The sequence below is a fragment of the Microcebus murinus genome, chromosome 18, assembly GCF_040939455.1.
Source record: "Microcebus murinus isolate Inina chromosome 18, M.murinus_Inina_mat1.0, whole genome shotgun sequence".
NCBI classification, from domain to species: domain Eukaryota; kingdom Metazoa; phylum Chordata; class Mammalia; order Primates; family Cheirogaleidae; genus Microcebus; species Microcebus murinus.
In genome coordinates this window covers 19,562,538-19,587,854 of record NC_134121.1, presented here as the reverse complement: position 1 = coordinate 19,587,854, position 25,317 = coordinate 19,562,538, and the positions used below count along the sequence as shown (strand labels likewise).

The following is a 25,317-nucleotide window of genomic DNA, read 5'->3' as shown; positions in this document are numbered from 1 at the left end:
GTTACTCTAAAATGCCACCACCAACTTCTTGAAGGCAGAGGACCTGTCTTTTCATATAATCTCACCTGGAACCCAGAGAACCTAAGACAGTATTCCAAACACAACAGGCAGGAAATAAATGTTTTTTAAACACTGGGTTGGAAAAATAAATTTGGGAACTAGTGCTCTGATTATTCAGGCTAAGCATCCTTTCAACAGAGCAAAATACCCCACTACCTATAGCACCTACATTGTCCAGTAATAATTTCCAGAGGCCAGAGAAGAGACACAAATTTAGGCCACTATTTTCATGGTAGTATCCCCACCTCAAGACAAAGGAACTACTAATACTAACTTTAAAATAAAACAAATAATGCACACCAGAGAAAACTTCCTTTTAAGCCAAACTGGGTATGGTTTCTAGGTTTCTCTAATACTTAGAAGTCATTTCTGCATCTCGAAGGCTACCCACATCTTAAAATAGTTCCTACCTTGCTAAGTACTTGGCTTCGATCTGCAATGTCTATATATATGACTTCCACATGTTTCCATGCCTCGGGCTCCACTTTATGCACCTGCAGGAAGAAGGGGGACCACTGTGCAGTTTTTTGTCAGCTACAAAGCACCCTTTACCCAGAAAGGACACCTAGCAATGGCTATTCCCATAGTCATACATATGAGATTCCTACTAGTAAAGAATTATATATAAAATTACCCAAAGAAATGGGAAAATGGATTTTCCTTTTTTTTTAAGAGACAGGATCTCGCTATATTGCCCAAGCTGGAGTGCAGTGTCTATTCACAGGTATGACTGTAGCACACTATAGCCTCAAACTTCTGGGCTCAAGCAATCCTCCTGCCTCAGCCACCCAAATAGCTAGACTATAAGCACGTGCCCCTGTACCTAGCTGGATCTTAAGGAGACATAAATTTGAGAACAAATGATCTTTTTAAAGCTAAATACCATTTCTACAGGTCAAAACACCCCGAGGGGTAGTACAGCACTTACATTGTTTCCATACGTTCCCCTTTGTAAAGACTGTAAACACTTCTGGAGATGCTGCCTGCTTAGCTGTATACTGCTTATTTTGAATAGGTTGTACAATGCACGTAATACAAAATTATGACACAAATTCAAAATGTACAAAAGGATACAATAAAGAGTAACTCTTCCTCTTGCTTGTTCCTCAGTCCCCATTCTAGTAACAGCCACTGCTGCCAGATTCTATACACATACAAACACCCATATGTATAGATTCTTTAAAAAAAAAAATACAAATGGTAGCACATACATATACTGTTTCATATCTCGCTTTTTTCACCAAACTATCATGAAGATTGTTCCCTATTGGTTCTTTTTTTTTTTCTGAGACAGAGTCTTCCCTGTTGCCCGGGCTAGAGTGCCGTGATGTCAGCTTAGCTCACAGCAACCTCAAACTCCTGGGCTCAATTGATCCTCCTGCCTCAGCCTCCCAAGTAGCTGGGACTATAGCATGTGCCATCATGCCTGGCTAATTTTTTCTATATATTTTTAGTTGTCCAGCTAATTTCTTTCTAATTTTTTAGTAGAGACGGGGTCTTGCTCTTGCTCAGGCTGATCTCTAACTCCTGAGCTCAAACGATTCTCCCGCCTCAGCCTCCCAGAGTGCTAGGATTACAGGCGTGAGCCACCGCGCCCGGCCTCCTATTGGTTCCTTTTAATGGCTGTAAGTATACCACTATTTGCCTGTGCCACAATTTATTTAATGGTATCCCACTGATAGGCTCTTATGTTGTTTTTATGTTTGTTTTATTTTTCAGAGACAGGGTCTTGCTCTTGCTCAGGGTCTATTGCCCAGGCTGGAGTACAGTGGCACAATCAGCTCCCTGTAGCCTTGAACTTCTGGGCTCAAGTGATCCTCCCACCTCAGCCTCCCAAGTAGCTAAGGCTACAGGTATGCAGCACCATGCCTGGCTAATTTTTTAATTTTTTGTAGAGATGGGGGTCTCACCATGTTGTCCAGGCTGGTCTCAAATTCTTGGCCTCAAGTGATCCTCCTGCCTCAGCTTTCCAAAGTGCTAGGATTAAAAATATGAGCCACCGCCGGGCTGGCCCTTACGTTGTTTTTAATCTTGGCTATGCAAAGAATGCTACAATGAATCTTATTGTATATATGGTATTTTACACATGTGTAAAAAATATATATATCTAATAAATTTCTGGGCATGAAATTGCTGGGATAAAGAATAGATATAGGCCGAGCATGGTGGCTCACGCCTGTAATCCTAGCACTCTGGTAGGCTGAGGCGAGTGGATTGTTTGAGCTCAGGAGTTCGAGACCAGCCTGAGCAAGAGTGAGACCCCATCTCTACTAAAAAAATAGAAAGTAATTAGCTGGACAACTAAAAATATATAGAAAAAATTAGCTAGACATGGGGTGCATGCCTATAGTACCAGCTACTTGAGAGGCTGAGGCAGGAGGATTACTTGAGCCCAGGAGTTTGAGGTTGCTGTGAGCTAGGCTGACACCATAGCACTCTGGTCCAGGCAACAGAGTGAGACTCTGTCTCAAAAAGAACAGATATATTTTAAATTTGGGGAGTTGTTGTAAATTGTGCTCTACCGAAACTATAATTTTGATGTTTTTAAAATACCTCATACAGTTCTTGCCTCTCAAAAAATAAATAAGTAAACACCAAGGAAGAGGAATATATACACCTTTTTTTTTTTTGAGACAGAGTCTCGCTTTGTTGTCCAGGCTAGAGTGAGTGCCGTGGCGTCAGCCTAGCTCACAGCAACCTCAAACTCCTGGGCTCGAGTGATCCTTCTGCCTCAGCCTCCCGAGTAGCTGGGACTACAGGCATGCGCCACCACGCCCGGCTAATTTTTTATATATATATCAGTTGGCCAATTAATTTCTTTCTATTTATAGTAGAGACGGGGTCTCGCTCTTGCTCAGGCTGGTTTTGAACTCCTGACCTTGAGCAATCCGCCCGCCTCGGCCTCCCAAGAGCTAGGATTACAGGCGTGAGCCACAGCGCCCGGCCTATACACCTTTTTTAAAAACAAAATTGGGGGCCACGTGAGGTGGCTCACGCCTATAATCCTAGCACCCTGGGAGGCCGAGGCGGGCGGATTGCTCGAGGTCAGGAGTTCGAAACCAGCCTGAGCAAGAGCGAGACCCCGTCTCTACTATAAATAGAAAGAAATTAATTGGCCAACTGATATATATAGAAAAAAATTAGCCGGGCATGGTGGCGCATGCCTGTAGTCCCAGCTACTCGGGAGGCTGAGGCAGAAGGATTGCTTGAGCCCAGGAGTTTGAGGTTGCTGTGAGCTAGGCTGACATCATGGCACTCACTCTAGCCTGGGCAACAAAGCAAGACTCTGTCTCAAAAAAAAAAAAAAAAAAAAAAGGGGAGGGGGGCAGGTATATACATACATAATGAGAGAGAGGTGCACCATCTGGGGGATGGTCATGATGGAGACTCAGACTTTTGGGGGGAGGGGGGGAAATGGGCATTTATTGAAACCTTAAAATCTGTACCCCCATAATATGCCAAAATAAAAAAAATTAAAAAAACAAAACAAAATTGGGGCCAGGTAAGGTGGCTAATCCCTATAATCCTAGCACTCTGACTTTGGGAGGCCAAGGCGGGAAGATTGCTTGAGGCCAAGAAGTTGAAGACTAGCTTGGCCAACATAGCGAGACCCGTCTCTACAATATATTTAAAAAAAAAAAAAGAAAGAAAAAAAGCTAGCTGGGTGTGGTGGCACATGCCTGTAGATGCCTGTAGTCCTAACTACTTGGGAGGCTGAGGCAGGACGATCACTTGAGCCCAGGAGTTCAAAGTTGCAGTGAGTTACGATCAGTCCATTATACTCCAGCCTGGGCAACAGAGTGAGATCCTATTTCTAAAGGAGAAAACAAAAAAAGAAAGAAAGAAAGAAATACAGCTCCTCTGCCAGGAACTGCATATTAGAACAATTCAAGCACTACAAGGAGTGTCCTGGAGATCACATTTTGTAAATCAGAGGCAAAGCGATCCTATGCTGACAGGACAGGTCTAAGCAGAGGCCACTGCCTTTCTGGACAGGCAAAGGGGTCCACAGAGAGGATGCCATAGCAGGGATGGAGAAGCTACAGGGCATAGCATTAAGACCCTACCATGAGACCTGGAAGTCTTTGGGGTTCTTGGGAAATACTACTCACATTCTCTTGGTTGCCAAGATCAGGTTTGTGCCAGGTTTCAATTTTAATCAGAAAGTCTTCTTTCATGTATTCATTCTGAAAGGGGGGGAAAAAGTACATTAAAGTCACCAGGCTCACAGTTAGGAAGTAACCATCTCCCATTACTGGAGCATAGTTAGTCAAGAGACTTCAGCCTCTGCCTTAAATCACAGCTAACCTGTCTGGGAGCCCACACTATGCAAGGCATGCATTATCCCATTTAATCTGCATTCGCACCTGGGAGGTCTATAGAATAACCCTGATTTTACAGGTGAGGAAACCGAAGTTCAAAGAAGTTAGGTGACTTGTCCAAAGCCACAGAAATCATGACAGAGCTGAGTCTCAAAAACAGGGTTGTCTAACTTCAAAATCCATGCATTTAACCACTCTACTATACTTTTATGTGTGGCATGCTAATGGTTAATTGGTAGCGTGGAAAGAGCACAGGGAGACTTACTAACCCACCAAAAATAATCACCACAGCCTTTTGCTGAGGCCTGAAGCTCTCTTCTCAACAACTCAACTCTTCATGCTAATTACTGTCTTCCTCCCTTCCTGCTTCTTAAAAATTAGAACTACTGGCCAGGCATGGTGGCTCACACCTGTAATCCTAGCTCACTTTGCTTGAGCTCAGGAATTCAAGACCAGCCTGAGCAAGAGCAAGACCCTGTTTCTACTAAAAATAGAAAAATTAGCTGGGTGTGGTGGCACGACCCTGTAGTCCCAGCTACTCAGGAAGCCAAGGCAGGAGAATTGCCTGAGCCCAGGAGTTTGAGGTTGCCGTGAACTGTGATGACACCATTACACTCTACCTGGGGCCACACAGCAAGACTCTGCATAAAAAAAAAAAGAAATTAACTACTTAAGGAAGAACACATTAACCCATTAGCTTCTCAGTAGGAATTAGTTTCCCAGAAACTGCCTACATTTACTATCAGGGACAAGGTACTAGGATGAGTATGCTGAAGCGTGGAGAGGAGGGGCACAGACAGAAGGATGGTGATGGAAGAGAAACCCTGTTTATGTCACAATTTGGCTAAGGGTCAGTGCCCACTGTGGTCAACAGATGCCCAAACAGGAAATGTGTGTCAATCATGTCAGCTGACCTGAAATTTCTCTACAACCCTGAGAAGGCATGACCTGGGGAGGGGAGGGAAAGCCTTGAGCCATCCTGAACATGTCAGACACACAGGATGGACCTGATAAAGCCACACGCCAACGCAGCTTAAAGCAGGAGGTCACCATGCCAGTTAATAAGCTCTTCATTAGGACTGAAAGGGTTTAGCCTGAACAACAAACATTACCCAAGGGAAAGAGGAGAATACCCAGGATCACCAGTGTAGTTATACTTTTATTTCCCCTTTTCTTATAAATCATCTACACTCCCAACCCCCCTGAGAATACTTACTGTAATAACTGCTCCAAGGCAAGGACATGGAAAGAAGAGAGAAAAAGATTAATGAAGATGCAGAAAATATCTGCCCCCAACCCCAGGGACCATGAATGGCAGAGTTCTCCACTCTCTGTGGCTTAATCCATAGTCACGTCCAAGCCCCAGCAAGTCAGAAATAGCTCAGTGCACCAACCTTCAAGTTTCACTCATATAAACATCCCAAAAGACCAAATATGCAATTTAATTAAAGCAATGCCACTATGGGCTTCTTGGAATTCTCTCCAGTGGGGCAAGGAAGGGGGAGAGGCTCTGATCAGCCAAGGCACTGCCACCCATCACTCTGTCACCAGAGCATCATCAGGGTGCCCCACCCAACACCTCCCAAGGCACAGAGCAGGGCACTTTAGGCCAGGCACTGTCTATCTGCCTCTGCATCCTTCCTCTCACTGTAACCAAACCTCCCACGCTCTGCACTCCTGCTCATTGTAACGGGAACCCCTCGGAAAGCACGGTTCAATTATTTATTAGAGAAAATGACTGCAGCTCTCATGTCACTGGGGAATGAACTAGCTCTCCTCCTGACAAAGGCCTGGTTCATACTGTACTCTCTGAATTTAGGAGCTACCTCAGTTTCTGATGGATGCCACACTGCCATGTTTGGAGAGTGTACGGGGCTAACAAACTCCATAACTCAAAACTGAAACTATGGTTTCCTCTGAGACTGAAATGAGGGAAAGCTGAAATATGGGTGTAAGAATCTACCCTTTGCTGGAATTCCATATTCATTAAAAAAAAAAAAAAAAAAGAATCTACCTTGTACAGAAATAACCCAAAAGACTATCAGTAATTTCCCTAAAACCAATGAAAGATACTTGGAAGAAAGCACCAGATTAAGATGATAAGTAAAAGACCTATATTGAAAAAACTGTCTTGTTATCAGCTTGAAGATAATCATATTTAAAAAGGAAAGGATGGGCCTGGGTGTGATGGCTCACACCAGTAATCCTAGCACTCTGGGAGGCTGAGGCAGGCGGATCGTTTGAGCTCAGGAGTTCAAGACCAGCCTGAGTAAGAGCGAGACCCGGTCTCCACTGCAAAAAAAAAAAAAAAAAAGAAAAGAAATTGGCTGGACAACTAAAAATATAGAGTTAGCCAGGTACAGTGGTGCATGCCTGTAGTCCCAGCTACTCTAGAGACTCAGCAGGAGGATTGCTTGAGCCCAGGAGTTTGAGGTTGCTGTGAGCTAAGCTGATGCCTCGGCACTTTAGCCCAGGCAACACAGAGTAAGACTCTGTCTCAAAAAAATAATAATAATAATTTAAAAAGCAAATGACGGAGGCCGGGCATGGTGGCTCACGCCTGTAATCCTAGCACTCTGGGAGGCCGAGGCGGGCAGATCGCTCGAGGTCAGGAGTTTGAAACCAGCCTGAGCAAGAGCGAGACCCCGTCTCTACTATAAATAGAAAGAAATTAATTGGCCAACTAATATATATAGAAAAAATTAGCCGGGCACGGTGGCACATGCCTGTAGTCCCAGCTACTCGGGAGGCTGAGGCAGCAGGATTGCTTGAGCCCAGAAATTTGAGGTTGCTGTGAGCTAGGCTGATGCCACAGCACTCACTCTAGCCTGGGCAACAAAGCGAGACTCTGTCTCAAAAAAAAAAAAAAAAAAGGAAATGATGGGAAGTCCAAATGCTATCCTGTAAGCAGGAGTCCTGGCCTGTGTATGGGCACATCTAGCAGCTCCATCCCTAGAGTGGAGACAGCAGTATCAGGCTGGTCTGGTTTGATGACACTAGCCACTAAGCTTCTCCAACCAACTGCCTCATTCTGAATCCATGTTCTCTGAGAAACTCTCTCCTTCTAGTTTGGCCTCTGTCAGGACAGAATGTGCTAATCAATGGACACAAGAATCTGATCACTTAACCGAATGGACATTTTCCACTGCATATTGGTATTCTGAGTGTAATTTGGTTTCCCATGTAGAAGAATGCACAAGAATGCCCTGATCAGCAAACAGGTATATCTGGTTTCATTAGTAATTTTATATTTCCGTATGACTTCATAGATCTTTTGGGGTTTTTATACAGTAGTCTTTGTGAGAAAGAGATCCACTCAGGTCTGACCAATTGGGTTTCTGAACACATGAGGGTGGTGACCCTTTCAGACCTTAAATGCCAACTTAGGCGACCAAACAATTATCCCCAAACCTTCTCTAGCCCTCTCTGCCTCTTCAAGCACCTCTGCATTCACAGCATTCCCTTTTCTTCAAACTGCATCCCTGGGGACATGGGGAAAGCCTCAGGAAACCCTCTGCAGTTGGAAAATAGGCTTTCCAAGTAAGACTAATAAGGTATTTTAAAAGCATGGGTTAAGGATACTGTATCCAGCAGAAGGTTAAGGTTCTGCATCCAGCAGGTTAAGGTTCGAGGGAGAGGCTGGGTGTCGTGGCTCATGCCTGAAATCCTAGCACTCTGGGAGGCCAAGGCGGGCAGATTGTTTGAGCTCAGGAGTTAGAGACCAGCCTGACCAAGAGCTAGACCCCATCTCTACTAAAAATAGAAAGAAATGAGGGGGGCCAACTAAAAATATATAGAAAAAATTAGCCAGGCATGGTGGCATATGCCTATAGTCCCAGCTACTCGGGAGGCTGAGGCAGGAGGATTGCTTGAGCCCAGGAGTTTGAGGTTGCTGTGAGCTAGGCTGACGTCATGGCACTCTAGCCTGGGCAACAGAGTGAGACACTGTGTCAAAAAAAAAAGGGGGATTCCAGGGAGAGGAGGAAGGAGGAACCCAAATGCTGGTTTTCCTTTTCCCAGTTTCAGTCACAGACCAACCCCCATCCTACCCCCTCCTCATGCCCCAGCCCATCAGCTTCAAGGGAAAAAGAGACAGAGAGAGGAATAAACTGGGAGAACAGAAAGAACCAGAAATGAGTAGGGTATTCTAAATCTGTTTTTATTCCACTCAGAGTAAGGGTAGAGCCTTACAATAGGCGGGGAATTTTACTCTACACTTCTTTATCCATCTCACCTCAAACTTTGACCTACTCAGGCCAAGCTAAGATACCTGAACTAATACTTTCTCTCCCATCAGCCCCAGAGGGAACTAGAAAGTAGCCTTCCTTGCCTGTTCATATTTCTTATTTTAAAAAAGCAAATGTCTAACTGAACAGATCTAAGATTCTATATATTCATTCTGTCTGACAGTAGATCCTGACTATGAGGTCAGCACCCACTGAGGAAAGCAACCTTCGCTCCCCCACTCCCTGTCTCTCCTCTTCATGAAGTATGTAGAAATTGTATTTATTTATTTATTTGGTCAGGGATCAGTATGTGAACTAACATTTAATGTGCAGAAAAATGCCCACACATCAGCTTTAGCACACTCTCCCCAGAATTACAAAGAAGACAGTGGCATCTCTCAGTTAGCACAAGCTGTGTACCCAGAACCCTGCCCCAGGCATGGAGATGTCCATCCTATCTGTTTGCTTCCTTTATGCCAACTTGGCTAAGGTTTTTACAGCGCATGCTCACTGCAACTCTCTTAGACATCAAGAAAATCTACCTTTGGCCCTAGACCAGACACACCCAGCCACGCTGCACACTGTCTTTTAAGAATGTATGTGCATACCTCATTTCCAGGAATTTAACAGCTTCCTGCCTAATGCTTAGGGAGTAGTGAAGTGTGCATTTTTAGTTACAGCAATAAAATGCTTAAGTGTTACACATCTTGGGTCCCACTGATGAATGTGTATCTCCCGATAGAAGGTTCTTGAACCTGTACAGTGCCCCTGAGGACTGGAAAGAGCAATGACCCTGTGCTCTGGATTTTAGTCATTCCCAAAGTCCACAGGAAGTCACAAAAGGATTGTATCCTCCTCAGATACAATCTAGGGAGTGCCAGGTCCCAACAAACAAAGCTTATCTGTACTAGATAAGCATAGGCTGGAAGGAGGACCCCGGCCAGGATTGTGCCAACAAATGGAGGTTGGCTGGAGGAAAGGTCACTCACCTCACAGACAAGTGAGGCAGAAGGATTGCTTGAGCCCAGGAGTTTGAGGTTGCTGTGTGCTAGCCTAACACCACGGCACTAAAGGTTTGTCTAGAAAATGTGTCTAGAAATTATGTGTGTGTATGCATTAAAAAAGGACTAGATCATGCCTGTAATCCTAGCACTCTGGGAGGCCAAGGCGAGTAGATTGCTCAAGGTCAGGAGTTCGAAACCAGCCTGAGCAAGGGTGAGACCCCGTCTCTACTATAAATAGAAAGAAATTAATTGGCCAACTAATATATATAGAAAAAATTAGCCAGGCATGGCGGCGCATGCCTGTAGTCCCAGCTACTTGGGAGGCTAAGGCAGTAGGATTGCTTGAGTCCAGGAGTTTGAGGTTGCTGTGAGCTAGGCTGAGCCATGGCACTCACTGTAGCCTGGGCAACAAAGCGAGACTCTGTCTCAAAAAAAAAAAAAGGACTAGAAAAAATATACTAAAATGTTAGAATAATGAGTGATTATTTTCTTCTGTTTTTATTTTCCAAAATGTATACAGAGAACATTACTTTTTGTAATCAGTGAAAACCACACCACCCCTAAATAAAAGGGCTGGCTCTGTGGGACCTCAGGCTGTGACTACTTGCTGGTTCCCACCCCACTGACTGACAAGTTGTGCTGGACAACACTTCTCACCACCAGCCAAGGGAGTCCCTAACTTAACCTCATCCTTTTACTGCTTAATCTGGAAAATGAGTGTGGGACACAAAGCCCCAAAGCACCCCCACCCCTGGGGCTACTTGACCAGACCTTCATCCACCTCGAGGTCCAAACTCCAGCTTCTAGCCGCATGGGCACTCACCAGTTCTGCAATATGGGTAGGCATTCCATGCTTTTTCATGTATATTCAGGGCTCCCTCAGGGGCCAGCATTCGAACAAACGTGGGTACTTTGCTACAGTGAAAAAAAGGGGGTTATAAAAAGAAATGGAAGAGAGAGGAAGAAAACAAAAGGATTTTACATCACATGCTTCAAGTCAAAGATCCAGCTTCTTCAGTGGGGAGTTGACAAGCAAGTTTCCATGAGATAAGCAGGTTACTATTGTGTGTGAGAAGCCACCTGTCTAAGCCGGACACCCTAGCTCCACTGGCTATTAACCGCCACCCACAACGTGCCCCGCCACCCACCAGGAACAGGACAGCATATGAGACCCTGGGCTACCTGCTGTGGCTCAGTAGCCATTAAATTAGCATTACACATTTTTCCAGAGCTCGCTGGGCTCGGGGCATTATACTGTACAGTACAAGGATATATAAAGGAGCTACCTCTGATCATGTACCAGTCTTGGTTTATGGCCCAGGGTGATTGGCTGACTAACTTGGAATATAGGATCTAAGATGATCTAATCTGTTTTTGTCAGTTCTGAGAGGCCAAGAGGGCCTCATGGCCATCTACCTCCCATTAGCCTCTTTTCTCAATATTTAGAAAAGACTAAATATTTTCTTCTACTCAATTCTTCTTATCTCAGGCATCCAAGCACTCTGGGTGGCTGATATGGGAGGATCACTTGAGGTCAGGAGTTTGAGACTAGCCTGAGCAAGAGCAAGACTCTATCTCTACTAAAAATAGAAAAAATTAGACGGGCATAGTGGCCCACATCTATAGTTCTAGCTACTCAGGATGCTGAGGCAGGAGGATTGCTTGAGCCCAGGAGTCTGAGGCTGCTGTGAGCTAGGCTGACACCACAGCACTCTAGCCCTGACAACAGAGCGAGACTGTGTCAAAAAAAAAAAGAAAAAACAATTGTTGTCTCAGGTTATAGAACAACATGTACAGTATGAGCCCCCCCCCTTTATTTTTAGAGAGATGGGGTCTGACTACGTTGCCCAGGTTGGTCTCGAACTCCTGGCTTCAAGTGATCCTCCTGCCTCAGCCTCCCAAAGTGCTGGGATTACAGACGTGAGCTACTGTGCTCAGCCCTTCCTTGGTTTTTAACTTATTATCTATACAGTCTTTAGCAGGTTCTGGCAATCTAATCAGCTTTAGTGCCTCAGGCCTAAGCAAAAAGCACTAACTGCAGTAGAGAACTAACTCACAGCACTCAGAGTAGTCCTGAGATTCACTCACTCACAGTCACACTCATTCAGGCAAGTATTCCTGTGTGTGCCAGGCATGGGGACACATATAGAAACCAAACAGATGTCACTCCTACCCTCAAGCAGTTTACAGTCTAGTGGGTAGTATAGCTAACCAGTGTTGTCCAACACTATAAATATGTGCCATGACGGGGTGGAGCACGGTGGAAACATGGTGGGGGACGCATGGTGCACCAGGCAGCCACCTTGGGGAAAGTTGGGATGGAACGAACATATGGAGTAAAGAGAGGGACTAAGCTAGACAAAAGGATGGGAGTAGGGTGGGAAAAGCTAGAACAAGGGAGAAGTTCAGAGTAGCTCGTGTAAGTTATGAGGCAGGGAATATAAGAAGACATAATCCTGTAAAGTATGTCAGAGAATATGGACTTCATCCCAAGGGCAAAGGGAAGCAATCTATAGTTTTAAAGCTGGGGAGCAACAGACCTTCTAGACAGAACACTCAAAGCTGTGCAGAGAACCAGAAGGTAGGGAGACCAGTCAGGCGCTGCTGTAGTAGTCCAGGCAGGAAATGGACACGTTAGAGATACTAAGGAGATGTAGTTAACAGAACTTGGTTGGACATGAGGGTCAAGGAAGAGTGCGGTGGTGAGCTCATGTTTCTGATTTGGGCAACTAGACGGCTGACACAGTAAGGCTTCTTTCGTCCTCATACGGATGGAGAGGTGGTGATGGCAGTCACTGTTGAATTTTTTTTTTTTTTTTTTTTTGTAGTTGGGTATTTTGATGTTACAGAGAATAGTGGTAGCAGCTCAAAGTTTATACTCTTTCCTGCAAGGAAGAAGATAAGACAGATCCCACCCTCTATATGCACAGACCTCCTCTCTGCCATTTTGGTTGGGCCAACTGAGTTTGAGGAACCAACTGGCCCCTCTGCTTAAAATATCAACTTCATCATCTCTTTTCAAAATTTTCTTTTAAAAATACAAATACCAAAGCTGGGTGTGATAGCTCACACATGTAGTCCCAGCTACTCAGGAGGCTGAGGAGGGAGGATCCTTTGAGCCCAGGAGTTCAAGGCTACTGTGAGGTATGATCATGCTACTGCACTCCACCGTGGGAGAGAGAGTGAGACACTATCTCTAAAAAATATTTTTTAAAAATAAAAAATACAGCTGGTCGCAGTGACTCACACCTGTAATCCCAGTACTCTGGGAGGCTGAGGCAGGAGGATCCCTTGAGCTTAGGAGTTCGAGACCAGCCTGAGCAAGAGGGAGACGCCCTCTCTACTATAAATAGAAAGAAATTAGCCAAACAACTAAAAAAAAAAACAGAAAAAATTAGCTGGGCATGGTGGCTCATGCCTGTGGTCCTAGCTACCTGGGAAGCTGAGGCAGGAGGATCGCTTGAGCCCAGGAGTTTGAGGTTGCTGTGAGCTAGGCTGACGCCACGGCACTCTAGCCTGGGCAACAGAGTGAGACTCTGTCTCAAAAAAAAAAAAAAAAAAAATACAAATACCAGAAGGAGAGCAAGAGGAGGCATGGAGGAAAAAGAGTACACTGACAGGAAAATGGTATCACGGTGAGCTTTGCCCCACTTTGCAGTGTTGCTCTCCTCCTGGCTCCGGCACTGCAAAATCCTGGACCCCTCTGGGTTAGCACTTTGATATCACCAGAGCAAGACTTCAGTAAATCAGGGATTTTACCAAATGAAAATTAAATCCGTATCAATTCAGTTTAGTGATTAGAAATTAAGATTTAGGTTTAAGTTTGCATTGCAGTGTGGATGTACTTAATGCTACTAAATTATATATTTAGAAATGGTTAAAATAGTGAATTTTATGTTATATATACTTTATCACAATTTAAAAAAAGAATCAGGTTTATTTTTTCTAGTCATGGATAGTTTCTAAAACTAGCACGTGGTTTGACTTCCATTTAAGCTGGTATATGTTTACTATGGCTTTCAACATCCTTTGGGTCTGCTCATGGTTTACTGAAACGTTACTGTTTTGGTTAGGGATTCAGCAAATTTGTGTGGTCTGCTATAGATTTTGGTATACAAATCATTTCAAACTCCATTTTAAAATATTTATGCCTTTGATCCAAAGAAAGGTACCGAAATTTCTCTGGCAGCTGATTTCACAGTATCAGAATTTAAAATACTACCTGACCTAGCAATTCTACTTTTAGGAACATTTACTACAGATTTACAAATACATCAAAAGATTTATGCAGAACTTTTACTGGATTAGTAGACATCTGGAAATAACTATAAATACACATCAAGAGAGACTAGTTAACAACTTGTAGCACATCTATACAACATAATACTATGAATATTATGTGTACTTTAAAGACTGAGGCAGATTATGCTGACAGTGAAAGGCAGCCATGATATGATAAGTGAAAAAGAGAAAAGAACAGTATGTATAGTATGATCCCAGCTATATAAATAAAATAATAAAGGCAGCTGGGCACAGTGGCTCACACCTGTAATCCCAGCACTTTGGGAGGCGAAGGCAGGACAATAGCTTGAGGCCAGGAGTTTGATATCAGCCTGAGCAACATAGTGAGACCCCTGACTCTACAAAAAACAGAAAAATTAGCCAGGCATGGTGATGTGTGCCTGTAGTCCCAGCTACTTGGGAGGCTGAGGCAGGAGGATCGCTTGAGCCTAGGAGTTTGAGGTTGCAGGGAGCTATGATGTTACTACTGCATCCTACCGTGGGCAACAGAGCAAAACGCTGTCTCAAAATAAATAAATAAATAAACAAACAAAGGAAATGAACACCCATTTTTACACACACACACACACACACACATTCTATAGTCAAAGACAATGAAAAGGCCCACAAGAAACTATACACTATCACTTCTGAGGACTGGGGGTCTGGTGGAGCAAGAATTACTTCTATTTTAAAAAAAAAAAACAATCTTTAAGTGAACAAAGTACCACCTACATCCACTCTCACAGGTGAGGCAACTTGAGCAACCAGCTAATAACCTGGAAACACCCTCAATTAACCATCATCACCGGCAAACCAGGTCAGCATCTGGCCTTGCTGCCGCAGTCACATACCTCTGTAAGTGGTAGATCTTGTGTGTGTACTGGCCTTTCTCACCATCCTTCTCATAGGGTTCGTTCACCAGGACCTCCACGCCTTCACCACCACCCGTTTCATTTTTACTGGCCTCAGCCACAGAATACAGCTGCCCTACTTGATACTAAAGGAACAGAGAGACAGGCATTATCCTCAACACAGAATCTTCTTAACAGTTACATATAGTCCAGCTGCCAGTAACTGTCCAATGAGATCACCCTGGGGTGCCCTCATCCAGGAGCTCATTCTGGAGTTTCACACAGGGCCTTGCTCAAATCCACCCAAAGCAACAAGAATGCTGCTCCATGGCTTCCCTTTAGCCATTAGATGTGTTTAATTTCCTCCTTCCCATTTTCACATCATGCGTCAGGGTTTAAAAAGGCAGGTGAATATACTTACCCTCACACCACCATCCAGAAAACAGATTACAGAGTCCAAGGTAGGGGCCGGTATTAAGATCCCAAAACAAGATCTGGGTGGGTTGCTGGAAATCTCTTTATTCCATTCATTTAAACAGATCCTAAGACACTACTTCTTGTCAAAGAAAGTTGCCCAGGGCTCTGTGAATTCCACAACCTTTGCAGTAAAACTAGCTCATCTTCTTGCTTTTTCTCCAGTGTGGGGCCCCTCCTTACCCCATAAGTGGCTCAATGAGTCTTTCAGGCAACTATACCTCTTGAAGTTTTCTGGATTCCTGGTAGGGCTGCAGCCAGTGCTGCTGCTCCCATATTAGATAGTACAGATTCCTACCCAACAGTTCGTGCCAGCTGGGTGTACCCTGTATTGGCACTTACTAGATGGCAAAAGCCTGTTTTTCCTTTATTTGGGTCACATGTCACCCTATCAAGTCACCAGTCAAGATCATTGGCCTCCTCTGACCCCATGAGGACAGCTACAGTGTTAGGTCCAAAGACCTGGAGTCCCAGGCAATGCCCAGGCCTGGCCCTTGTGCTCCCTCTTCTCTGAGGGAAACTGGAGGAAGAAATAAGGTAAAAAGAGAACAAACAGCAACAGTTAATGGAGGAAGTTATGTCTACACCAAAGGATGCAACTTCCCTATCACTGCCAGTGCCAATCAAGCATATCACTTTAGGGAATATGAGAAAAAGAAGAAAAGGGACTTGATTACCCAACACGCTGGAGGAGTGGGAGGGAGATAAAAGTTTTCCTCACCCTCTCTACCCCCTCCCCAAACTGCTGGTACTCCAGGGGTGAAGGAAAAGCGTTCTTCTCTATTTGAGATTAACACAGAGAGGCGGATTCTCTGGGCAGCTGGCACTTAAATCACCGCCTGCAAGCGCAAGGAGAAGAGGCAGCTTCCAGCACTGTTTCACCTCAAACTTGGAAGCCTGCTCTACCAAGCAGCTTCCTAAGCACCACAGAGAAATTTCTGGGCAAAGTCTGGAAGGTGAAGCAGAGGACCAGGTCAATTCACTGTTAACCACAAAGCTCAAAAGTCCCAACTTCCAAAGGAAAAATCCCATACAAAGTGCCAAGAAAAGGCCCAAGCGAATAATCAGGGCTCAGTCAATCCCATAAAAGAAGAACATCTGATGACAGCCAGTCACCTTGACCTTGCTAATCCTGAACAACAGCAGTGTTGCCTCAATGCCCCCCAGAACCCCAAACTGTCCCTGTGCATTTCTACCACCTAGTTGAGGCACACATGAAAGCCCCAGCCAAGCATGTTAGGTTTGGTTGAGCCAAGGGTTCCTAAGAAGGAGCAGTAACTGTTTCAGAGAAGAGTCATAAGAACATCTAACCACTGACTCAGCAATCCTGAAGGTCAGGCTGGGGAGAGGGCCTGGTTTTCGGCTAGTGGTGCTACTTAACGGCAGAGTGGGGGGTCCCCTAGGCAGAGACTAATCACCTTCATTCGCTTTCTCTTTAACTGCAGGAATCAGAGGGCAGGTTCTAAGAGGATCAGCCTGTTGGCTGGCATCTTCCCCTTTAATCTCTCTTGATATTCTGATCCTTTAATCCCAATGAGACAACTGAAGGCAGTTTTGTTAATCCAAAGGGGTAAGTAAGACTGGCCAGCACAAGCTACAAGTGAGGGACACTTTTCATGTCAGGGAGTCCCCTTTGACATAGTTGCTCTGCACCCTTGGAAAGCAGTCAGACTCAGACGGGATAGAGGTGGGGGTCAGACGATTAAATCAGATAAAGAACCCCAAATAGTAAAGGATTCCAGCCTACTTGGGCCTATGACAATGCTCCTTGCCCTTGAGATTGGTTCTCTTGTCCCAAAGAACTAAGCCATTCAGCTAAGTAAAACAAAGACTCCACCACTTTGGCAATCTGGGAGTGGGAGCTCAGGTAGATGCAGTGGGTGGGCCTGAAACACTGACATGAAACGTCATCAAAAACAGTACAGTTGTTGGTCCCACCCACATGGCCCTGTCAGGCCAGGTACCACAGCAGTGGGGGAGGGGGAAAGGGTGGGGAATGGTGCCATGAATCTCTGGAAACAAGAAGTAAAACAGCCCTGCCCACAGTAGCGGGTGGGCCTACCTGAGCCAGGCACCATGGTGGACACACCCATGTCAAACAGCCAATGCTTTCTGGCTCTGCTGCAGAATCACTAGAAACCCTGTGCAGCATTAGCCCAAAGGCTCTGGCCAGCCAGAAGCTAATTCTGTCCCCAAAGTATTGATTCAAGCCATCAGAATGATTATAAAGACATGATCTCTTTTTATGTTTCCCCTCTTTTCCCCCAAATCAGAAAACTCCAAGGGCCTCAACTCATGGCCTCAATTTAGGAAGTGAATCCACCAGTCACACGATGCTGGGCTATTCCCAAGGAAACCGCGAGTCAGGATGGGGTTACTGACAAAGACTCCGAGAGGGTTAATGGTTACTTGTTCTTTCTTCAGCCGCCCCATTCAAGATTTTTCTGATCTTCTGCAACTAAGCTTTAAGCTTTCAAAAGAGCAGCTTCCACTTCAACTCTACCTAGGCCATGTGTTGTGTGGTTTTTGGTCTTTTTTTTTGAGACAGTCTCATTCTGTTGCCTGGGCTAGAGTGCCGTGGCGTCAGCCTAGCTCACAGCAACCTCAAACTCCTGGGCTCAAGCAATCCTCTGCCTCAGCCTCCCAAGCAGCTGGGACTATGGGCATGTGCCACCATGTCCAGCTAATTATATATATATATGTGTGTGTGTGTGTGTGTGTGTGTGTATATATATGTATATATATATATATATATATATTTTTTTAGTTGTCCAGCTAATTTCTTTCTATTTTTTAGTAGAGATGGGGTCTTGCTCTTGCTCAGGCTAGTCTCGAACTCCTGAGCTCAAACAATCCACCTGCCTTAGCCTCCCAGAGTGCTAGGATTACAGGTGTAAGCCACCACGTCCAGCCCATGTGTTGCTTTCTTATCAGTAGTTTCTTGCTGAGAATGAGCTGACCAGCACCAGGCAGACACATGAGTCCTAACCAGCCCTCACTTCCCAGGCTTCTGCTTAGACTTTAGGCTTTACCCCACCCCACCTCACCACTTCCTCAATGCTGCATAAAAAAACATCACAAGCCAAAAGCTACCGATTGTGGACACTCTGAAGGCAGGAGTTCCCCTTTCTTTCCCTTCTTGGCCCCACCATAAGCAATCAGTGTTCTGGCCCTTCTAGCCTTACTGTAGAGCAGCCAAGAGGTGCTCCATGACAGTTCTGGCTCTCCTTGGCCTGCAGTACCTCTCAGAGACAATCCCGCCCTTTGTTTCATCAAGAAACTCCCTATAAAAAAATCCATTTCAAGAGCCCAGGCCCAGCATGGTGGCTCATGCCTGTAATCTAGCACTCTGGGAGGCCAGAGGCAGGAGGATCACTCAAGGTCAGGACCAGCCTGCCTAAGAGTGAGACCCCGTCCCTACTAAAAATAGAAAGAAATTAGCGGACAACTAAAAATATATATATTAAAAAAAATTAGGCTGGGCAAGGTGGCTCACACCTGTAATCCTAGCACTCTGGGAGGTGGAGGCAGGCAGACTGCTCGAGGTCAGGAGTTCAAACCAGCCTGAGCGAGACCCCGTCTCTACTAAAAATAGAAAGAAATTAATTGACCAACTAAAAATATATGTAGAAAAAATTAGCCGGGCATGGTGACACATGCCTGTAGTCCCAGCTACTCGGGAGGCTGAGGCAATAGGATCACTTGAGCCCACGAGATTGAGGTTGCTGTGAGCTAGGCTGATGCCATGGCACTCACTCCAGCCTGGGCAACAAAGTGAGACTCTGTCTCAAAAAAATAAAAATAGGCCGGGCGCAGTGGCTCACGCCTGTAATCCTAGCTCTCTGGGAGGCCGAGGTCAGGAGTTCGAAACCACCCTGAGCAAGAGCGAGACCCTGTCTCTACTATAAATAGAAAGAAATTAATTGGCCAACTAATATATATAGAAAAAATTAGCCGGGCATGGTAATGCATGCCTGTTGTCCCAGCTACTCGGGAGGCTGAGGCAGAAGGATTGCTTGAGCCCAGGAGTTTGAGGTTGCTATGAGCTAGGCTGATGCCATGGCACTCACTCTAGCCTGGGCAACAAAGTGAGACTCTGTCTCAAAAAAAAATAAAATATTCCACATGCAGAACTGTCCCAAAAAGAAAAAAAAAATAAAATAAAATAAAATAAAATAAAATAAAATAAAATAAAATAAAATAAAATAAAAATAAAAATAAAAATAAAAAAATTAGCCAGGCATGGTGGCGCATGCCTGTAGTCCCAGCTACTCAGGAGGCTGAGACAGAAGGATTGCTAAGGCCAGGAATTTGAGTTTGCTGTGAGCTAGGCTGATGCCACAGCACTCTAGCCCAGGCAACAGAGCAAGACTCTGTCTCAAAAAACAAAAACAAACACAAACAAACAAACAAAACCCTAAACACAATGAGGAGTTGTGAGGAAATCCTGAGTTCCTGGGGGACATCTTCCTGACTGGAGCGGAGATCATCCCGTACAGCAGAGAAAAGGTCACTGGACCCCCAGCAGCTAAGTTTCAGGGCAAGGGACATGGTGGGCCTTCCTGCTTGGCCTTCTGGTTTGGAAAATCATCACTTGCTATTTTTAATATAGTAAGGCCTCCAAAATAGGTGGGTCAACAGACCCCTCCAAGTCAATACCTGTGAGCCCAGGCTCCTGCTTCCCAGGCCCTAGGGACACTTCCAGGGCCTCCACGGATCACAGCATCAATCCAGATATCCCCTCTTATTCCCAGGTTCCCCAGTCTCTTTTTCTTATCTTTCCTTCCCACAACCTCCAGATCATGGTCAACGCCCACCTCAGGCCCCTCTCCCAGGTCTCTACAGCTCTTATCAGACGTGCAGCCCACCACTGGAGGCAATCCTCTAGTGGGCCAATGTCTGCCCACCCCTCTTGGGGGCCAAGAAGTTTGGATATTTGTCTCAGCTAAAGAGTGCTGCAGGTTCTGTTGGCCTCATTTCATTTTTCAAAGGTCCAGTTCATATTTGGAACAAAGTGGAAGTTATCGCAAGAGCTTCATGCTGACACTGCAGGAGAGATGAAGCCCAGTGACTGGGGATGCTACACTGGCTAACAGACTTCACCCGAACTTGAGTTTAACTGGAAGCTGGGGTAGGGAGAAGCTGTGGATTCAGAAGGAGGCAAAGAACAGGAGAAGAAAGTGGAGGAAGTTCATAGAAAGGGTAAGACAAGGGAGGCTCCATGACAGTTTTCTGTTGTCCAGGAGACCAACTCTGAGTCAGCACAGCCTATGTGCCAGATCCCCATACGCAGGGACATCAGACCCAGGAACCATAAAAGGACCGAAGGCAAGCCAAGCCCATTTGTTATTCCCTGCCCTCCGTAAAAGGAGGGTTCTGTGTCCTGGTCTTTCCAGCAGCCACCTAGTGTGGCTAGGGAGAGCCGCAGAGACTTCCTGCCCTGCCGGTTTGTTGCACAACCGGAGAGGGCCATGCACATGTGCTTCCCAGCCGAGTCACGGAGGTCCCAGAAATGCACACACTTAATTCTATCAATAACATGCCTCCAAACAGGCACAGTCTCAGGCTGGTCTAGTCTCCATTCAAAGTTGTGCAGCATGGCAACAGCTTGGGGCAGGCTGCACACAGTTGCCTGCCTTCAGCTGAAAGTGGCAACAGGAAAATTCACAGTGAGCACTGGTTATCTCTACATTAGAACAAATATGAAAACTATAATACATGAAAAATATGGCCACCCAGAGGCCAACTTAGCCAGTGGTCATAAGCTCTTATGTACAACTATGGAAAAGAAAGTAAAAGGACTTACCTCATCTACAGACACAGGCAGGATGACTCGACTGTAAGAAAGCGAAAAGATAGTATCAACTTCAGGTTCTGCAACCTGCCTGAGGTTCTTAAAGCAGGGTTCCCCAACCTATGGCTAGTTGTATAATTATTTCATTATATATTACAATGTAACAATAACAGAAATAAAGTGCATAATAAATGTAATGCACTTGAATCATCCTGAAACCATCCCCCCTCTCCTTGGTCTGTGGAAAAACTGTCTTCCAAGAAAATGGTCCCTGGTGCCAAAAAGGTTGGGACCACTATCTTAAAGCATCATGTTACAACAATATTCAATGTTCTGTTGTATATGACACTATACTCACTGAAAAAAAATGCAGCACAGAAGGCCCTCTGAGGGCTTCGAGGCTAGGACCCTCTGTACCCTTCTGGCACCCCATTTAGAACCTTGTGATTCAGTCCAAACCTGTCCCCCACTGGCTACTTCCCAAGCCTCTGACTCACATTTGGAGTCACATTTCCTCCTCCCTCACCCATATCTTCTCCAACAAGACTTGCCAATGAGTCCAGTAAAACAGAGAGGTTAACACAGGAGGGCCTACCATGGTGAGGATTCAGACCCAGAGAATCAGGCCTTGGGGATTTACATCTCTGTGGACCCAGCCTCCCCCAAACAGCCCTCTACCTAGAAAGGCTAGGAAGGCGCGGAGCGCCTTGGAGGCTTAATCACACTAAGAGTACAAACCAACCACTTCTGTTCTAAGGCAGGATATTACAATACAAGCTACTACTACAAAGCCACTGAAAGAGGACACCCAACTTGTGTCCTGACCTCCAGAAGCTATCCAAAGGCACCCCAACTCATCATTTTCTTCTCCATCTCAATTGCTATAGGTACCACCAGTAACCTGATGAAGAAGCCATGGCCAGAAACATCCCCACAAGAGTCTGAACTCCAGAGGTGCTAGGGCTAGCAGCACTTCTCTGGAGTGGCTTGCATTTGTAATGCAGACCACCAGCCAACCCAGAGTTCAAAGCTGTGAGTTCAGAGAGCTGAGACAAAAACCCTTGGTTGTACTCATACAAGTCAAGCCAGTTCCCAAGCTTAGAGTCTCAGTCCCCAGACCCTTGCTGGAATCCTCCGGGCCCTTCTGTGTCTTGCATACTTAGTGAAGCGTGAGTTGCTATGCCCTCCTTCTTCTGCAGTGGGTTTGTCATTTGGGCTCCTTGCTCCAGACTGGTATAAACAGCTCACTATTTTCTAGTTCCACAAAGGTCCCCCAAGCAGCAAGAAGCACACAGAGAGATCTAAAGAAAACATCACACTTAAGGCAAGGCACCAAGCAGAAAAGTTGCAGGAAAAACAACATGGGCTCTAAGTCTTTACCGTCTGCTCACAACTCCCCTCCTCTAGAAGGACTCAAATAACGTAAATCCTCCAGTTTATTGAATGCTGCCACTAACGCTCGCCTCCCATTAGAGAAAAGCAACGGTGCAGAAAAATACTCTCAACTTGGAGGCCAGAATTTCTGCACCCTCAGAAGAAACTTCCTAGAAAACAATAAGCCTTTTATCTTTAAGAACGGCAGCAAAAATCACATCCAACAATTTGCAGAAACCAAATCAAGGAGAATCCTGCTAGAGGAAGTGTCAGAAAAATAACAGGGACAACCTTCAAACCCTGGGTGGGCCGCAAGTCTCCTCCCAGAAAAGACTGGCATTGGCCAACTCCTGATAGGATGCTCTGAGGCTGCTTACGTTACAGCTGCACGCCCAGACATTGCTCCCTCGCTCCTTAGGAACAAAACCACTTCAGCAGCAATAGGGTACAATTCCAAAGGACAGGGCCACAGGAGCACTGCTGGGCTGAGACTGGAGCAGCGCTCACTACAATATGACCTTCACTTGCACTCTTCCCAGAGCTGCAGTGCTGCAGCCACAGCCAAGTGGCTCAGATGCCCCCCCATCCCTGCCCGGGGATGTACACACAGGGCACAAGTCGAGCAGGAAGGAAATGCAGGTGCCACGCAGGCTCTGCTTCCCCAGCACCTTGGACTTTTCCCGGGCAGGCTTCAAGGGGAGGAGAACAAAGAACGGGAAAGGAGTTCCTCTCTTTAAAACTCACTCAGATCTCTTCTGAAGGTCCCTTCCTTTCCCTGCCTGACCTTCTTTTAAAAACTACAGATTTCTACAGAGTCTAAGATTCATCTGGGAATAGGAAAAAGATCAGAAGAATGGAAGAAGCCTGTTAGTCTGGACATTCAAGATTAAAATCCAAAGTGCACCATGTTCTCCTCCCGTTGGCATCCTAAGGGTCTTCCTCCTTACCACATAAAGCTCTGAGTTCTGGCTGCATTAACACCAGACTAGATGTCAAGATAAGGTGCCAAGCTGGGATGACACCTGGGTCTCTGCTACCCCTTTGTTATCCAAACTTCACACTATGCCCTAAATGTCCTAGACACCTCCAAGGAGCAAGCCTTGTGGGGATGGACAAAGTGTCTTCACTGACAAAATGGGAAGAGCCCTCTGTACACCTGCCTGGCTACCAATAGAGTTCCACAAGTCACTCTCCGCTTGGACATCTCCCACTTCCGGAATTCCAGGGCTTCTGGCCCAATGCTGACACTTGCCCTCCCTCCAGGGAAGCCGTTTGGCTGCACATTCTACACACACACACCCAGTCTCTCCTCTTTTGGGGGAAAAAAGTCCTGTGATATTTACTTAGAACCAGGAGCTTCAGGAATGGGCCATCTTATACTTGAAAGATTTAGCAATCCAAACATCTCCACTGTCACCTAATCCACTGGATGACAAGAGCAAACCCATCTTCCTGTAACTCCTGTACTCCTGTACCGGAAGTCACCAGTTTCCCAGCCTCCTAGCACTACTCAAGAACTCTCCTATTCTTCATTGTCTTTCCTCAATTTATGGCTTTATTGACACCTCTGTTCCTCAAAGCAATTTCCCCATCTCTCTGCACCAGGACTGAGGATCTCCTGGCCGGGCGTGGTAGCTCACACCTGTAATCCTAGCACTCTGGGAGGCCAAAGGCAGGTGGATGGTTTGAACTCAGGAGTTCAAGACCAGCCTGAGCAAGAGTGAGACCCCATCTCTACTATAAATAGAAAGAAATTAGTCAGACAACTAAAAACATATAGAAAAAATTAGCGGGGCATGGTGGCACGTGCCTGTAGTCCCAACTACTTGAGAGGCTGAGGCAGAAGGATTGAGCACAGGAGTTTGAGGTCACTGTGAGCTAGGCTGATGCCACAGCACTCTAGCCTGGGCAACAGAGCAAGACTCTGTCTCGAAAAAAAAAAAAAAGACTGAGGATCTCCTGAGACAAGCTGGCCCTGCCTTGGTGCCCCCCCCACCTCCAATAAGGGGTATATTCATTCATAAACATACTCTCTTTCTGGACTGTCCTCTACCCTGGTAACTTCTTAGTCCCTCATATCACTTCAGACCCTGTCCAATACCCTCTGGACTCCTCACCCAAGTGTCCTCAAGTCCCAAGCTTTTTTCCAAATGTTTTCTCTTCTGTACCTACTGCTTGGGCACCTTGTCACTCCAGTCCCCTGTATCTCAGCCCCCTCTGCTTTATGTCTTCAGACCCTTCCCCTGTCACCCAAATCTGGCCCTGACTCTGAAGTCCTTTTCTTGTGCCCACTTAATACAGTCCTTCTCCTTATGTCTAAGGCTGCCACTCCTCACGCTCCAAGTTCCCCTCAGCACTCCTCCCTATCATCTCAACTCTGTTCTGGAGCTGTCTTATCTGATCTTCCCTCCTCCTTAGTACTGTTCAGCCCTCTAACCCCTCCCCACTACCGGCCTGCCCTGCCTGCCCTTGTCCGATGGTCCTCAGCCCCTATGACAACTCCTCCGTCTCCCCTCCCGCCTGTCCTCCCAGCCTGGCCTGCAGTTCTGGCTGGCCCCTCCATCCCTCAGCTCCCACTGTAGGACCACCCCGTGCTCTCTGTCCCCTCAGCCCCTCCCCATGCCCTGTCTGGCTCTCCCTGTCCCCTTGACCCCACATCAGGCCCTGTCTTGCCCTCGTTGTCCCCTCCCCTCCCCTCAAGCCTGCTCGGCCCTCACTGCCCCCTGGGCCCCACTTCAGGTGCTGTCTGGCCCTCTCTACCCCCCATGGCCCCACCTCAGGCCCTGTCCGGCCCTCCCTGTCCCCTCAGCCCCTGCTGGGTCGCCCATCCAGCGCCCTCCGTCCCCTCCGCCGGGCCCTTAGCCGCCCTGGCCGTCATCCCCAACCCTCCCTCCCTCCTCCCTTCCGCACAGCCGGCCGGACACTCAC

General features: G+C 46.2%; 2 protein-coding genes across 4 annotated transcripts in view; one reads left to right on the top strand and one right to left on the bottom strand.

Annotated features, from left to right (window-relative positions):
* Positions 1-25,317, top strand: part of SERPINF1 (serpin family F member 1) — a 351,983-nt gene that overhangs the window by 146,721 nt on the left and 179,945 nt on the right. The gene's annotated exons all lie outside the window — the stretch shown is intronic.
* The window catches only part of PITPNA (phosphatidylinositol transfer protein alpha), a 44,466-nt gene that overhangs the window by 18,877 nt on the left and 272 nt on the right, over positions 1-25,317 (bottom strand). Inside the window, exons 2-7 of the mRNA XM_012740777.2 lie at positions 21,028-21,058; positions 14,748-14,893; positions 10,436-10,527; positions 5,599-5,606; positions 4,173-4,247; positions 471-554 (exon numbers count right to left, since the gene is read on the bottom strand). Coding sequence (XP_012596231.1) covers positions 471-554; positions 4,173-4,247; positions 5,599-5,606; positions 10,436-10,527; positions 14,748-14,893; positions 21,028-21,058 — 436 coding nt within the window. The remainder of the gene's footprint in view (positions 1-470; positions 555-4,172; positions 4,248-5,598; positions 5,607-10,435; positions 10,528-14,747; positions 14,894-21,027; positions 21,059-25,317) is intronic.